This window comes from Bombina bombina, chromosome 5 (assembly GCF_027579735.1).
Source record: "Bombina bombina isolate aBomBom1 chromosome 5, aBomBom1.pri, whole genome shotgun sequence".
Taxonomy (NCBI): domain Eukaryota; kingdom Metazoa; phylum Chordata; class Amphibia; order Anura; family Bombinatoridae; genus Bombina; species Bombina bombina.
The window spans coordinates 767,025,845-767,042,653 of NC_069503.1; the positions used below are offsets into that span (position 1 = coordinate 767,025,845).

General features: G+C 41.2%; 1 protein-coding gene across 2 annotated transcripts in view; it reads right to left on the reverse strand.

Moving 5' to 3' along the window:
• ZNF236 (zinc finger protein 236) overlaps positions 1–16,809 on the reverse strand; it is a 680,094-nt gene that overhangs the window by 291,825 nt on the left and 371,460 nt on the right. For both annotated transcript variants that reach the window (XM_053714849.1, XM_053714848.1), the window contains exon 20: positions 13,889–14,107. In XM_053714849.1, coding sequence (XP_053570824.1) covers positions 13,889–14,107 — 219 coding nt within the window. The remainder of the gene's footprint in view (positions 1–13,888; positions 14,108–16,809) is intronic.

The following is a 16,809-nucleotide window of genomic DNA, read 5'->3' on the forward strand; positions in this document are numbered from 1 at the left end:
GGCTAAAAGTGCCGATTCACGTTGTTGCTCTAAGTTCTTTCTATTGTACCCACGTTGAAGAAATCTTTGTGTCATTTCTGACATCTGTGTCTGCATCAGATCTATATTTGTGTTGTTTCTTATCACCCTTTGGTATTGGGCTTTAGGAATATTCCGTATGAGTGCAGGCTGGTGGCAACTTCTGGCATGTAATAGTGTGTTACGGTCTGTTTGCTTCCGGAACAGTGTGGTACCCAGCTTATTGGACGTTTTAAACACCCTGACATCTAAAAAATCAACTGTGACACTGTTGACCGAGTGCTGAAATTTAATAGTGCTATCCATCTCGTTTAAAGTAAGGATCCAGTCATTCAGGGCCTGTTCGCCATCACGCCATATCAAGAAGACGTCGTCTATATACCGACAATAGTATAAAATGGCATCCATTTCGTACACCTTCATTTGTATGGACTCATAGTCCGCCATAAACAGGTTGGCCAACGATGGTGCCATGTTTGACCCCATCGCGGTCCCTTCAATTTGTAAGTAAAAAGTGTTCTCGAACCGGAAAAAGTTGTTCTCCAGGCATATCTTTAGGAGATCCACCAGAACATCCTCTGGGGGTCCCACATAAGGACTCTTTCGTAGATGGTTGACCACGGCTGCGATCCCCAATTTGTGGGGAATTACCGTATACAGACTGCAGACATCCATCATCACTAGTAGATCAGTGGGTTGTAACTCCTCAAGTTGGGTAATGGATCGAATGAAGGCGTTCGAGTCTTGTGTGTACGATTTCATTCTTTTAACCATCGGCTGCAGATGAAAGTCCAGAAACTCAGCGAGTGGTTGGAGGAGTGATCCCCTTGCTGAGACAATAGGCCTTCCCGGGGGGTGTGTGGGATCCTTATGGATTTTTGGTAACGTATAGATAATGGGTGTTATAGGATAGTCCCTTTTCAAAAATTTATGTTCCTGTATGGTTATACATCCCATTGCACACCACCTCTCGAGTTTCTCATCTATGTGTCTTTTCAATTGCTGGGTGGGATCCATTTTGAGGGTCCTGTAGGTCTTTCTATCCGTTAGTTGTCCCAACAGTTCTGATCTATATTCTTGCACATCCATCACGACCACCGCCCCTCCCTTATCCGCCGGGCGTATTATGATGGTCGTATCTTCTGCTAGTGTCTTTAATGCCTGTCTTTCTTCCTTTGACAGATTATCTGCTCTCCGCCTGTTGGGGATTTCTTTGGAGACATGACTCAGATAGTTTGTGTATGCAGTAATAGATGGATTTTGCGACTTTGGGTCAAAAGTTCCAGGTGTTCGGAAGGGTGTTGTTTCACTATTATCTGTCTTATAGTACTCCTTGAGTCTCAGATTCCTCCCAAATTTTTGAATGTCGATATAGGTGTCAAATGAATTAGACTTCATTGTTGGAACAAAGGATAAACCCTTATTCAATAGGGAGTTTTCTGGCTGTGAAAGCGGTCGCGAGCTGATATTGAATACATTATTAATCATCTCCTCTGTATTGGAGGGCGGCGTGACATGCCCCCCCCTCCTCGTGTGTGGCCTGTGCCTCGTCCTAAAAAACGAGCTGAAGAAGAGTTAGATGAAGTGTATGAGGTGCCTCTATTATTCGCTCCCCTCATGTTGTCCCACTGCAGTCCTCTGTTAGCACCTCTGGATCTTGTGGTGATGCCTCGATATGATGAGTCCCCGCTAGTTGTTGCCACCTCTGGGTCTGAGCTATCACCCGAGCTGGTATCCACCGTGTTGATGTTTCTTTTCGTGAATCTTCTTTCACGCCTTGATCTGTAGTTCTGTCTCTCATCCGGTGATAACATCCAACGATATACACTCTTATATGTGTAGTCCTGGTGAACTGTTTGGAGTTTTCGGTTCTTGAATGCAATAAGTTCTTGTTTATATAGCTTGACTTGTTGTGCCAGTTTATCCAACCAATCGACACTCTTATCTGCTCTAAGTGTGTTGAGTTGTTCTGCTTCAAACACACGGATTTCAGTTCTCACTTCTTGGAGTAGACCGAAAACTCCAAACAGTTCACCAGGACTACACATATAAGAGTGTATATCGTTGGATGTTATCACCGGATGAGAGACAGAACTACAGATCAAGGCGTGAAAGAAGATTCACGAAAAGAAACATCAACACGGTGGATACCAGCTCGGGTGATAGCTCAGACCCAGAGGTGGCAACAACTAGCGGGGACTCATCATATCGAGGCATCACCACAAGATCCAGAGGTGCTAACAGAGGACTGCAGTGGGACAACATGAGGGGAGCGAATAATAGAGGCACCTCATACACTTCATCTAACTCTTCTTCAGCTCGTTTTTTAGGACGAGGCACAGGCCACACACGAGGAGGGGGGGGCATGTCACGCCGCCCTCCAATACAGAGGAGATGATTAATAATGTATTCAATATCAGCTCGCGACCGCTTTCACAGCCAGAAAACTCCCTATTGAATAAGGGTTTATCCTTTGTTCCAACAATGAAGTCTAATTCATTTGACACCTATATCGACATTCAAAAATTTGGGAGGAATCTGAGACTCAAGGAGTACTATAAGACAGATAATAGTGAAACAACACCCTTCCGAACACCTGGAACTTTTGACCCAAAGTCGCAAAATCCATCTATTACTGCATACACAAACTATCTGAGTCATGTCTCCAAAGAAATCCCCAACAGGCGGAGAGCAGATAATCTGTCAAAGGAAGAAAGACAGGCATTAAAGACACTAGCAGAAGATACGACCATCATAATACGCCCGGCGGATAAGGGAGGGGCGGTGGTCGTGATGGATGTGCAAGAATATAGATCAGAACTGTTGGGACAACTAACGGATAGAAAGACCTACAGGACCCTCAAAATGGATCCCACCCAGCAATTGAAAAGACACATAGATGAGAAACTCGAGAGGTGGTGTGCAATGGGATGTATAACCATACAGGAACATAAATTTTTGAAAAGGGACTATCCTATAACACCCATTATCTATACGTTACCAAAAATCCATAAGGATCCCACACACCCCCCGGGAAGGCCTATTGTCTCAGCAAGGGGATCACTCCTCCAACCACTCGCTGAGTTTCTGGACTTTCATCTGCAGCCGATGGTTAAAAGAATGAAATCGTACACACAAGACTCGAACGCCTTCATTCGATCCATTACCCAACTTGAGGAGTTACAACCCACTGATCTACTAGTGACGATGGATGTCTGCAGTCTGTATACGGTAATTCCCCACAAATTGGGGATCGCAGCCGTGGTCAACCATCTACGAAAGAGTCCTTATGTGGGACCCCCAGAGGATGTTCTGGTGGATCTCCTAAAGATATGCCTGGAGAACAACTTTTTCCGGTTCGAGAACACTTTTTACTTACAAATTGAAGGGACCGCGATGGGGTCAAACATGGCACCATCGTTGGCCAACCTGTTTATGGCGGACTATGAGTCCATACAAATGAAGGTGTACGAAATGGATGCCATTTTATACTATTGTCGGTATATAGACGACGTCTTCTTGATATGGCGTGATGGCGAACAGGCCCTGAATGACTGGATCCTTACTTTAAACGAGATGGATAGCACTATTAAATTTCAGCACTCGGTCAACAGTGTCACAGTTGATTTTTTAGATGTCAGGGTGTTTAAAACGTCCAATAAGCTGGGTACCACACTGTTCCGGAAGCAAACAGACCGTAACACACTATTACATGCCAGAAGTTGCCACCAGCCTGCACTCATACGGAATATTCCTAAAGCCCAATACCAAAGGGTGATAAGAAACAACACAAATATAGATCTGATGCAGACACAGATGTCAGAAATGACACAAAGATTTCTTCAACGTGGGTACAATAGAAAGAACTTAGAGCAACAACGTGAATCGGCACTTTTAGCCCAACAAGAACAAAGTACCACAAGTACACCAACTCGCCAACTCACGTTTGTGACCACGTACAATCCAGACCAGCATCAGATTGCCAAAGCAATAAAGGAAGAATGGAAGATTCTCCAGAGTGACCCCACACTACCATTCACTGAATGGGCAGCACCACGACTGGCATACCGTAGGGGTAGGAGTCTACGAGACTTCCTGGTTAAGACTGATATCCCTATAAAAAATGAGAAACAGACATGGCTCAAGAGAAAAATTGGATGCTACAAATGCATTAGTTGTGTTACTTGCAACAGTATGCACACTGGCACGACATTTCAACATCCTGATTGTCGTAAAAGATATCAGATAAAATATTACCTGACATGTACAACCCAATTCATCGTATACCTACTTAATTGCCCTTGTGGGAAATTTTACACTGGCAAGACGACGGATGACGCCAGAGTGAGGATGGCGAATCACCGTTCAAGCATTAGATCGGCAATTAACACGGGAAAGGCAGAACATCCGGTGGCTCGCCACTTTCTTGAAGCAGGACATACTGTGAGCGACCTACGCTTCAGAATAATTGACCACGTGCCAGCCCTACGCAGAGGTGGAAACCGAGCCAAGATCCTTCTGAGAAAAGAAGCACGCTGGATACATGAATTATGTACATTGGCCCCAAGAGGTTTAAATATCCAGACGGGGTGGCAGAACTTTCTATAATGGATATGTGCTGTGAGAGTCCATTGATACAGTGTTGTGAGAGTCCATTGATTCATTGGATCTATGCCCATGGGGGCGGGCGATACTGTGTGTATCGCTAATTAATGAGAGTCTACTTTCTACTCTTGAGTTACTTCTCCCTTTTGGAGTTGAAATTTCTTTCCATGGTGTTCCATGATTTTCATATGTTAGATGTTTTATTGGGAAATTGCTATTAGTTGAGGGGTGCTATGTTTTTATTTGTTTTTAATCTTGCTTCATCACTCTGGTTACACTTTCAACCTTTGGTTTTGTCTGTAACTGGTATGCTTTCTATACATGCTCAATGGATTTGACAATAGTTGCGATAAAAGTATGGTGATCAGTGTCTATCACTTTGGACGTCTGGATATGATTGGGTAAGTTATTTTATATGAGGTATATAGGGGGATGTAAGATTTTGTTTGCTTTGGATTATTTTAGGATACATACGGGTACACCATGATCAATATTGTTAGTACTTTTATATTGGTGTACGGACTTATATATATTTTTTCCATAGGTGGTCAGTTCTTATACATAAGGAGTTTGAGATGTAGCCCCCCGAGTGGGGTGGGTACATCCCTGACGTGTTCTTAGAGGGTTTGACACTTAGGGGGTGTGTGTTTTCGAGTTATTCTACATGTTTGAATAGTATTAGATTATTTTATTATTTTATTTATCACCATTATTAGTGGGTATTGTATATATGGTTTTAAATAGGGTGGTCCGACGGCAAGCACCATCTGTGACAGATGGTTGGCAGGACCATAGCACACTGTGTTTCTGATTGGTCCCTCTAATGTGGAGAATGTTTTGTCTTGACAGGTGCTGTGGTTGTCCTGTTGGCTCTCTGAGGTGGACAGAAAGAGCAGTTGTTCATTCTGATGCTGATACTTAATTGGGTATGATATTATTCATTATTACCCATTCACGCATATTACAAGCACACAAGCATAGAGCTCTTGGTTGTTAGTCACATTCGAGACTAGTGGTGTATACAGGTTACCATAGTAACCATTATATCAGGATAATGGCGGCTGGTGATATAATGAATAGCGATTTGTGAACATGGATGTTGTGATGAGGAGGCACAACATACAGCCGCAATCGGGATCTGTGCTTTGCATACGGGTTGTGACGAGGAGGCACAACATACAGCCGCAATCGGGATCTGTGCTTTGCATACGGGTTTCCATAGCAACTATGCGATAAGGCAATGGTGGTTACGGCGTAGGGTGTAAGTTGTGAGCAATGCCGGTTCAACGTTATGCGGTTCGTGTAGGACTCAGAATGTGCACAATGAGAGGTATGTGGGGCTGTTATGCAATGATATGCAGCAGGGGGACCTGTCGGTGGGAACCATGACAACCATTAGACTAGTAGTTTCGCCACCGCTATTGACAGCGGGGCTGTTTGGTCACATGTAGCCAATCAGGTCGGTTGTTTACATGGGTGGCTATCGCGGTTGGCTTGTGATTCTTTGGAAGGTGTGTGCTTGTGAGGCATATGTGCTGAGCCTATCACACAATAGGGGCGTGTGATCTACGCCTATCAGGTTTTATTTACCTTTCTATTAGGTTTAACGCACTATGTTAGACATTGAGCATGTGTATGATCGGATACAGTTTTTCAGTTATTAACAACACACAAACACTATGACATATTGATAGGCATGATTCAATGTACACCTTTAATAAGTTTGAACAAGATTTATGTGTATTTGAAATTATAACACGGAGACCATTGCCGGTTTTGCACACGGCTCACTTACTTTTGCACACGGCACATTGGGATTGGTAGTTCACTATGGGGAGTGGTTTAGGGGCCTTTATATGTTTGTCTGTTTTCACTTGTTGCTTGTCAGAAGAAGGGACGCTGTTGGTCCCGAAACGTCACAATAAACGATATTTTATTGACACTGTTGTCCATAGTCCAGTGAGTGCTTTCATCTTTTCATTTCCTATATATATATATATATATAAAAAATGTATCAAAAATCTAAACAAGGGATTAACAACATTCAGGGGAGACAAACTCACGCCAAACAATGTCAGCGCCATGCTGCACGGAAGACGCCACACGTTTGGGTAGTGGTCGTGACCATTCAAAGATCATCAAACGTCACAGGCTGACACATCCAATCAGGTTGTTGCTGCATTACACACGTAAATCAATGGAAACAGGTTATCCCAAAGACTCACAGCATGTGTGTGATGGGCGTTGCCAGTAGCGTCATCATGTGGGATGGACCAGAACAACCTATCAGCCAATATCTAAATGTGCAAACATGTTAGGAAATAAAACATAGATCAAAAAGAACACAATCCATCCCTAACAGGCAGTTTCAAATACACATTGCGTATAAAAAATAGGGGTATCACTCAAAATGTAATATGCCATTTCAGGCACTCGTAATGTAGTTAGAACACATGTAAGCACTAGACCATGACAGGGAATATTAAATAACTTAATAATTATGGGTAATAGGCACTGCTCGCAAATACTGATGATGATCATAAACTGAGTTAGTCAGTAGATAATAATTTACACAAGTAGTGGTGTGAGTAGACACAGAGTTATATCGATAAAACATCCTAAAGAGACCTACCAGCTGGTACAGAGGTTAAGTTTATCATAAACAAAATGTAACGGGTACTTCGTACAGGATTGTTCACCACCTCTCACTAACGATCGTTTGGTAGAAATATGGGATGTGCACCCTCTGTGCCATTACCCTATTTTAACCAATGATTAGGTTGTATTACTACAACAGATTCTCATGTATTAGCAGTCAAATAATAATCTGGCTGTGGTCAATCTATAATGAATGTAACGGTCTATATAGGGAACTTTCTGAGCTATATAGTAGAGAAAAAATTAGGTATAATTATCCAGAAACATATGTAGTATCAACATGACTAGATACTACCACTACAGAGTATCTAAGCGCTCTGAATAGATACAGATTCAGTGCAGAACGGCTATCCTACAAATAGACACAATACAACAAACTAATGTTATAAAAACATAAATTATACTTACCATATAATTCCCTTTCCTTCTGTATGAGGAGAATCCACTGCTTCATTCCTTACTTGTGGGAAATACTGAACCTGGCCACCAGGAGGAGGCAAAGACACCCCAGCCAAAGGCTTAAATACCTCCCACACTTTCCTAATCCCCCAGTCATTCTGCAGAGGGAACAAGGAACAGTAGGAGAAATATCAGGGTATAAATAGTGCCAGAAGAACAAAACAAAAATTTAGGTCCGCCCAACGGAGAAAACGTGCGGTGGTCATGGACTCTCATCATACAGAAGGAAAAGAAATTATCTGGTAAGCATAATTTATGTTTTCCTTCTTAATATGAGGAGAGTTCACGGCTTCATTCCTTACTTGTGGGAAACATATACCCAAGCTCTAGAGGACATTGAATGAAAACGGGAGGGTAAAAAAGGAGAGGCAGACCCTATTCTGAGGGCACCACAGCCTGCAAAACCTTTCTCCCAAAAGATGCTTCAGCCGAAGCAAAAACGTCAAATTTGTAAAGTTTTGAAAAGGTATGTAAGGAGGACCAAGTGGCCGCCTTAAAAATCTGCTCCATAGAGGCTTCATTTTTGAAGGCCCAAGAGGAAGCCACTGCTCTAGTTGAATGAGCCTTAATCCTCTGAGGAGGCTTAAATCCCGCTGTTTCATATGCTAAGCGAATAATGCTCCTCAACCAAAAAGATAAGGAAGTGGCTGAGGCTTTCTTCCCCTTACGCTTCCCAGAATAAACAACAAACAAAGAAGAAGTCTGTCTAAACTCCATAGTAGCTTGAAGCTAGAACTTCAAGGCCTGAACCACATCCAAATTATAAAGTAACAGCTCCTTCGAAGAAAAAGGGTTAGGACACAAGAAAGGAACGATAATCTCCTGGTTGATGTTGCGATCTGAAACAACAATAGGAAGAAAACCTAACCCTAACCTAAAACTAGGTAAAGGGGCTCACATTGCAAGGCAGTCATCTCAGATACTCTGTGTGTCAAAGCAATAGCCAGTAAAAAAGAACCTTCCAAGACAGTAATTTAATGTCAAGTCTGTGCGTAGGCTTAAACGGAGCCCTCTGCAAAATCTTAAGAACAAGAATTAAACTCCAAGGAGGAGCACTAGATCGAAACACAGGCCTGATTGTAGTCAGAGCCTGAACAAAAGACTGGATTGTCTGGAAGTTCAGGGAGCCTTTTGTGCAGTAAAACAGAGAGGGCCGAAATCTTTCCCTTAAGGGAGCTAGCCGAAAGGCCCTTCTCCAGACCAAGCTGGAGAAAGGAAAGAATCCTGGAAACCCTGACTTTATGCCAGGGAAATCCATGCTCTACACACCAGAATAAGTATGTCTTCCACACCTTATGATATATGTGATGAGTAACCTGCTTAAAAGCTTGAATGAGAGTATCAATAACTCAGAAAAACCTCTCTTGGCTAGGACTAAGCCTTCAATCTCCACGCAGTCAGCCTCAGAGAATCTAGATTTTGATGAACAAAAAGACCTTGTTCCAGCAGATCCCTGCAACAAGGTAATCTCCATGGAGGAGATGAGGACATCAACACCAGATCCGCGAACCACATCCTCCAAGGCCACAATGGAGCAATTAGAATCACTGATACTCGCTCCTGCTTGATGCGGGCCACTACACGAGGTAGAAGTGGTAATGGCGAGAAAATGTAGATCAGACCAAACCTCCAAGGCACTGCTAATGCATCTATTAGCTCCGCCTGAGGATCCCTGGACCTCGACCCATATCTGGGTAGCTTGGAATTGAGCCGGGACAACATGAGATCTATCTCTGGTGTTCGCTATCTACTGCAAATCTCTGCAAACACCTCGGGATGGAGAGAACATTCCTCCAAATGAAAAGATTGTCTGCTGAGGAAATCTGCTTCCCAGTTGTCCACACCCGGAATGGGGATCGCTGACAGTGAGCAGTTGTGGGCCTCCGCCCATTCCAGAATCCAAGATACTTCCCTCATTGCTAGGGAGCTCCTCGTTCCTCTTGATGGTTGATGTAAGCCACCAAGGTTATGTTGTCCGATTGGAATCTGATAAACTGGGCCGAACCCAGAAGGGGCCAAGCCTTCAGAGCATTGAAGATCGCTCAAAGCTCCAAGATGTTGATCGGGAGGAGGGATTCCTCTGGGACAGGAGGTCTGGACAGAGCCACCAGGAGAGCAATTCTCTAGACCGGCTGTCCAGAGAAATCTGTTGAGACAGATCTGAATGATTGCTGTTCCACTGTCTCAGCATGCACAGCTGAAGAGTTCTGAGATGGAATCTGGCAAAGGGGATGATGTCCATGCAGGACACCATGAGTCCAATTACCTTTATACACTGAGCCACAGATGGCCTGAAGGAGGTCTGGAGGGCAAGACAACTAGAAGTTAGCTTGGAATATCTCTGGTCTGTAAGAAATATCCTCATGGATATGGAGTCTATTATCGTACCGAGGAATTCCACCCTGGTACTGGGAATAAGAGAACTCTTTTCTAAGTTTATCTTCCATCCATGAGATCGAAGAAGAGAAAGAAGGGCTTTGGAATGGTCCTCTGCCAGATGACAGGATGGTGCTTGAACCAAAATATCGTCTAAGTAAGGCACAACTGCAATCCCTCTGGTTCTGGCCACTGCGAGCAGAGCCTCTAGAACCTTCATAAAAACTCTTGGAGCAGTAGCTAGACCAAACGGAAGTGCAATAAACTGGAAGTGTTGGTCCAGGAACACAAATCTTAGGAACTTGAAGTGTTCCTTGTGGATAGGGACCTGAAGGTAGGCATCCTTCAGGTCTATCGTTGTCATGAATTGTCAATTCTAGACTAAGGGAAGAATGGACCTTATTGTCTTCATCTTGAATGAGGGGACAGTCAGGAATTTGTTTAAGCACTTTAGGTCCAGAATCGGACAAAAAGTACCCTCCTTCTTTGGCACCACAAAAAGGTTTGAGTAGTATCCCAGACTTCTCTCTGCTGGAGGTACCGGTACAATGACCCCCGGGAAGAGATATCCCTCACACACCCTAGAAAAGCTTCTCTCTTTTCTGGCCATGAAGACAGGTTTGATAAAAGGAAACTGCCCCTGGGAAGATAAGACTTGAAACCTATCCTGTATCCCTGAGCGATAACCTCCAGTACCCTTGGGTCTTGCACATCCCCAAACCAAGCTTCAGAAAATAGAAAGTAAAGAATGACTGGGGGATGAGGGAAGTGGGGGAGGTATTTAAGCCTTTGGCTGGGGTGTCTTTGTCTCCTCCTGGTGGCCAGGGTCAGTATTTCCCACAAGTAAGGAATGAAGCTGTGGACTCTCCTCATATTAAGAAGGAAAAGCAGGATTATCATCAGTCTCTGCTAGCAGTGCCTATTACCCATTCCCTGTCATAGTCTAGTGCTTACATGTGTTCTAACTACAGTACAAGAGCCTGATCTGGCATATTACGTTTTGAGTGATACTCCTATTTTTTATACGCAATGTGTATTTGACACTGCCTGTCAGGGATGAATTGTGTTCGTTTTGATCTATGTTTTATTTCCTTATATGTTTGCACATTTAGATAATGGCTGATGTTGTACTGGTCCATCCCTCATGACGACACCACTGGCAACGCCCATCACACACACGCTGTGAGTCTTTGGGCTAACCTGTTTCCATTGATTTACGTGTGTAATGCAGCAACAACCTGATTGGCTGTGTCAGCCTGTGACGTTTGATGATCTCCGGATGGTAACGCCCACTAACCAAACGTGAGTTTGTCTCCCGTGAATGTTGTTAATCCCTTGTTTAGATTTTTGATACATTATATATATATATATATATATATATATATATATATATATATATATGTGAATGTTGAATAGATAGATTTAGGTTATATCCGTTAATCGCTATCAAGCCAATCTATAACTATAAAGGAGAGAGCTCCTATGTGAACACATTAATGAGTTTATTTTATGCACTTTTAAAGCCCTGTGTAAATGGATTATTCTAAGTTTGTTCACTTATTGTACTGACTGGTACAGAAATTACGTAATTATTTTTGTCTATTATGTATATGACTCACATGATGACACTTATAGGCTGTTCCTCTCTGATTGGGGGTGGGACTAACACCTGTTATATACACTGTTTGTTTTTCACAATTTCACTTAGTCTGATGAAGGGTTATTGATCCCGAATACATATACATCACTGATTTTCCTATGTGTCAATAAAGCACTTTTTGCACAAATCCAGGTAGTTAATCTTGAAGGTGGGAGTGCGCTCTACTGTGAACATTATATATATATATATATATATATATATATATATATATATACACACACACACTGTATATATATATATATATATATATATATATATACACACACACACACACACACACAGTATACATTTTAGTCAGTAACAAATACAGAGAATAGACAAATACAAGAAAAAAGGATTCATCCATTAGGGGACCTAGTTTTTGCTAATCAATTAATTGACCTTCTCTGTTTATACATGCATGTATTAATGCTTAGGGTGGTGTGTGTGTGTAATGTTTTCAGTGCACGTTCTGCAATGCTTCCATAACTAGCAATAGAAGAACTGTACTAAATTATCACATGACTTACAGTACTGCAACATTAATGAGTTAAATTCTGAAATGCTACCTGGCATAATTGCAACTTGTAAAGTGATTATGTTTTAAAAAATGACAAAGTTTAATAACACTTATAGGGGAATAAAACTGCTGAGCAAAACTACAGTAGTTACTGCTCACCATGCTATTGTATTTCCTCCTGTGCCTGCAGCTAATTTTAAAGCTGTTCTCCTATTTAAACACCTTAAAGGTTTACGATGCTGAAGAGCTCTGCCTTTTCATACTGGGCACCACCATCTTAAAGCACAGGTATCCTCATACCCTGTGAAAGAAGTGGTTCACACTCACAGATCAGTGATGTTACCAGCATATCATTTGCTTGGGGTTAGCATGCATGATAGAGAGTATGATCTTTTACGCAGTTTTAAAAATATATAAAAAATACAAGAAGGAATAATATAAAGCAATGCAGCACTTACAAAAATGTAAGCCTCCTGCTCTTTATCATGTGTGATAGCCTAAAGCACATAATAAAAACCTGGCAACATCATGAGTGTGCACCTCTTCTGTGACAAGGTACACGAATATCTGTGTTCCAAAATGGTGGCACAGAGTATGAAAAGGCTTCCACATCAGGCATATTTAATGAATTAAAATAGGAGAGAGGCTTGGAAGAGCGCTGCAGGCACGTGAAGCAAAAACTATAGCATAGTAGTGACCATTCTATTTTGTCTGCGCCCAGCGTTATTTTTGTTTGTTTTTAAATTTAGCTCCAAGCCTAACTCCTAGCTGCAAACAAACTTGCATTCTCAATTTCCTTAGCTGCCAGGGGGGTGGTAAGAAGTGGTGAAGAAATACATGGTAGTCCTCCCTGGCAGCCAGAGGGTTAACCCTCAGCAGACCACAAGAGTATGAGAAACTTCAAAATGGGATCAGCAACATTCTAAATTCTTCAGACAATTCAGCATAATAGAAGCATAGATTTGTATGTCATCTAAGAACAAATCCTGTCAGTCTCGTTCTTAGGGTAGTTGTATACATATCCCAAGCATTCTTGAATTCACTTAATATATTTGTCTTTACCACCTCTATAAGAAGTTTATTGCATAATCAACCAACCGTTCTGTAAAGAAATGCTACATCAAATTAATCCTGAACCTGCTACCCTCTAATTAGAATTCCCGACCCCATGTCCTGTTGCTCTTGTTTTGAGAGCAAAAAAAATAAAAAATAAAAGCTTTCATCATCAGCCTTATTAAATCCCTAAACATACTTGAGAAACCCCTTAATATACTTACAGGGACATATTGCAAAGCCATGCTATTGTTGTTTGTAAGGTTTAAATGGTTTATAGTAACAATGTCATGGTGAAACGTTTCAACAGAAAGAGAACAATCTCAGAGCTCTCTGAACAGTACTGATAACAGAGAGAGATCTAGAAGCTAAAATAATTCACAAGGTACTGTTTAACATTTTATGAACATGACTGCTGACTGGAGTATAATAAAGATCTCTATAGGCTTCTGTGCTTGGAATTATTTCACAGACTTGCCATTCACTTTTAAGAGTGCTATACTTTTATGTGCCTTTTATCAGTAATAAAATGCATCATAGAAAAAATATTTTGTCCTTACCCTCTTCCCTTGCAGTACAATCATTATCAGAAACAAGAGCTGTGGATATATTCTGATGTTTCTTCATGTGCTTCTTGCAGTGAACTGTTGTCCTGAATGTTTCTTCACAAAAAGGACACTTATAGGGTTTCATGCTTATGTGTGTTGACATATGCCTTGTCAGACTGCCATTTGTAGTGAATGCTGCATTACAAATAGTGCAGCTGTAGCCTTTAACTCCTGTGGTAATAGATGCAAACAGGTCAAAACAGTGCAACACATTTGGTTTACAAGGAAAAAACAAACTACTTTTAAAGATTCCATGCAATTAACATTGATATTATATTGACTACAAAGTTTAAAACGCACGTGGTATGAAATGCAAATAAGGTTTGTGAGCAATCTATACCACTTGCATTTTTGAGCACAGATTACGAAGTCAGTCGTTAATATTTATTGTGCACAAATAACTGATGTGTAATTTTCCTCGGATAATAGATTTCTGTTAGGTGCTGTACTAAAATAATTCATATCCGAGAATGTTTCAATGCCAAGTTAATTGAGCACACAAAAAATCATCTCAAGTAGTGAAATTTTTCATTTACTTCTTTGCTATACACGTTCAATTTTAAATATAAAACTTGACACATATACACACACATACCCACACACACTTATGACTCACTCCTGCCCTTTGTCATAGACCTTATCTCTTTAACACTTTTTTCTTTATTAACTATTTATTTCATAGATTGCACAAGCGCAAAGCTTAACCAGCGACTTGTAATATAAGCGCAATGACAACGCAACTGCTACTTTCCATTGAAAGCATTGGGCATGCGATATAAGTATCGCCTGCATTAAAAATGCGAACCAACTTGTATTACCTGATCAAGCACAAAATAATGTTCCACTTATCAGTTGTACTCAACGTGTATCTTGGCCAAGATGTCTATGAAAACAGCACTATATAAATCTCTGCATTTCATTAACAAAATATATTTGTGGTTGCAGGAGCTCACCTTAATATGTAGTAGAACGTTTTTTTTTTTTAAATAAAAAACTGATGCTCCTGAGCTGAAAATAAATGGATGAATGTGCCACTGTCTACCAACAAAGCTGTAGGAACCTTCCTTGTCAGCGAGTTAGCTTCTATCACATGGAACAGCTAGCAGAAATGCACTTCCTGTTAATTTTAAAATAAAAAAAATAAACCGCTCTTCTATAAAGGAAATAAAGCGGGAAAAATGATGGCCAGATATCTGAAAGCCAAAAAATTAAAATCCGTTGTGCATGAATTACACACCCATGAAAAGCAAAAAATACATACCACTTCAGCTATCGTAGAGCAATTTAGGGATTATTAATCCAGGCTATATAACCTGGCTACTCCAGAATTCCAATTGGACCTGGAACCCAATATAACCACATACCTAGGGAACACTAAACCATTTCTGAAGAACAGATGAAAGAAGTAGATGCACCGATATCCCAGTTAGAACTGGCTCAAGCCATCAAAAACCTGAATACAGGTAAAGCTCCAGGCCCAGACAGTTTTTCAGTTCACTACTACCAAGCTTTTAAAGAAATCTTGACCCCAATACTTCTCACACTTTTTAATAAGGTGAACAACAACAACCCATTTCCCAACAGTATGGTAGAAGCTCATATAACTGTCATGCCTAAACCTGGAAAAAACCCTACGCCAGCTAAATTTAGGCCTATATCATTCCTGAACGTAGCTATCAAGCTGTTTTCGAAAATATTAGCAACCCGAATCAATAAAGTTCTCCCTATGTTAATACACACTAACCAGGCGGGATTTACCCAAATCGCGAAGTTAGGGACAATACCACCAAAATAATTAACCTCTTAGACTATGTTTCCAAAAATAAGGTACCATCAATATTTTTATCTATAGAGGCAGAAAAGGCCTTTGATAGGCTCAATTGGGAATTTCTAAGGGCCGTACTGGGTAAATTCGGGTTTGGAACACCTTTGACAGGAATTTTTTTTGCTTTATATAACTCCCCTACAGCTAAAATTAGTCTAAATGATTCCCTATTAGCATCACTTAAGATCTCAAACGGCATATGCCAGGGATGCCCACTTTCACCCGTTCTATTTATAATGGCTATGGAAGCTTTAGCGGCAAACATACCTCAAAACCCAAATATTTCAGGGATCACTATTAATAATCCTGATTATAAAATAACATTATATGCTGATGATGTCATGCTTACGCTTACAAACCCAGTAACATCACTAAACAGAAAAAAAGAAAACACAGAGGCGCCAAACATGGCCTAGTATAGCCAGATACCAGATATAACAATTAACAGGGTAGCAATTGGATACTCACAAAGGAGACGCACCCAATGGTGCTATTGAAGCAGACTGGAGCCTCTCAGTGGTCCAGCTCACTGATGTGTCTCACGTATCAGTTGTGGTCCTTGGTGATGGTGATTAACAGGTTCCTGAGTGAACAAAAAATATGCAAACCATAGCCCAGTAACGTTTGTACAAGTGAATGGCAATCTGAGCAATCCTACTTACAAGATCCAAAGCACCTGCAGGTGCATACACTGCAAACTGGAACCAAACAGTCGCCCAGTAGACTGATCCCTCCAGGTGAAAGCAGATTAACTCTCAGGTGCCAATCAAAGTTTGAGCAGCATATAAATGATATAAAGATTGTCCAAAAAGCAAGTGTATTTCTGTAAAAATCTTTATTAAAATGCGACGCGTTTCTCAGCTATAACAAGCTGTTTCATCAGGCTAAAAAATTATAAAAACACATTCAGAATACACTTGCTTTATACAAAACTAAACCTACTAATTAGCCAATCAGATGGCTCCAACCTTGATGGTCATTAAGTGTTAGCACCTGTCTGCTAGAAGGTTGGTATGGCAACCAACAGCCCAAACATAATTTAGTACAG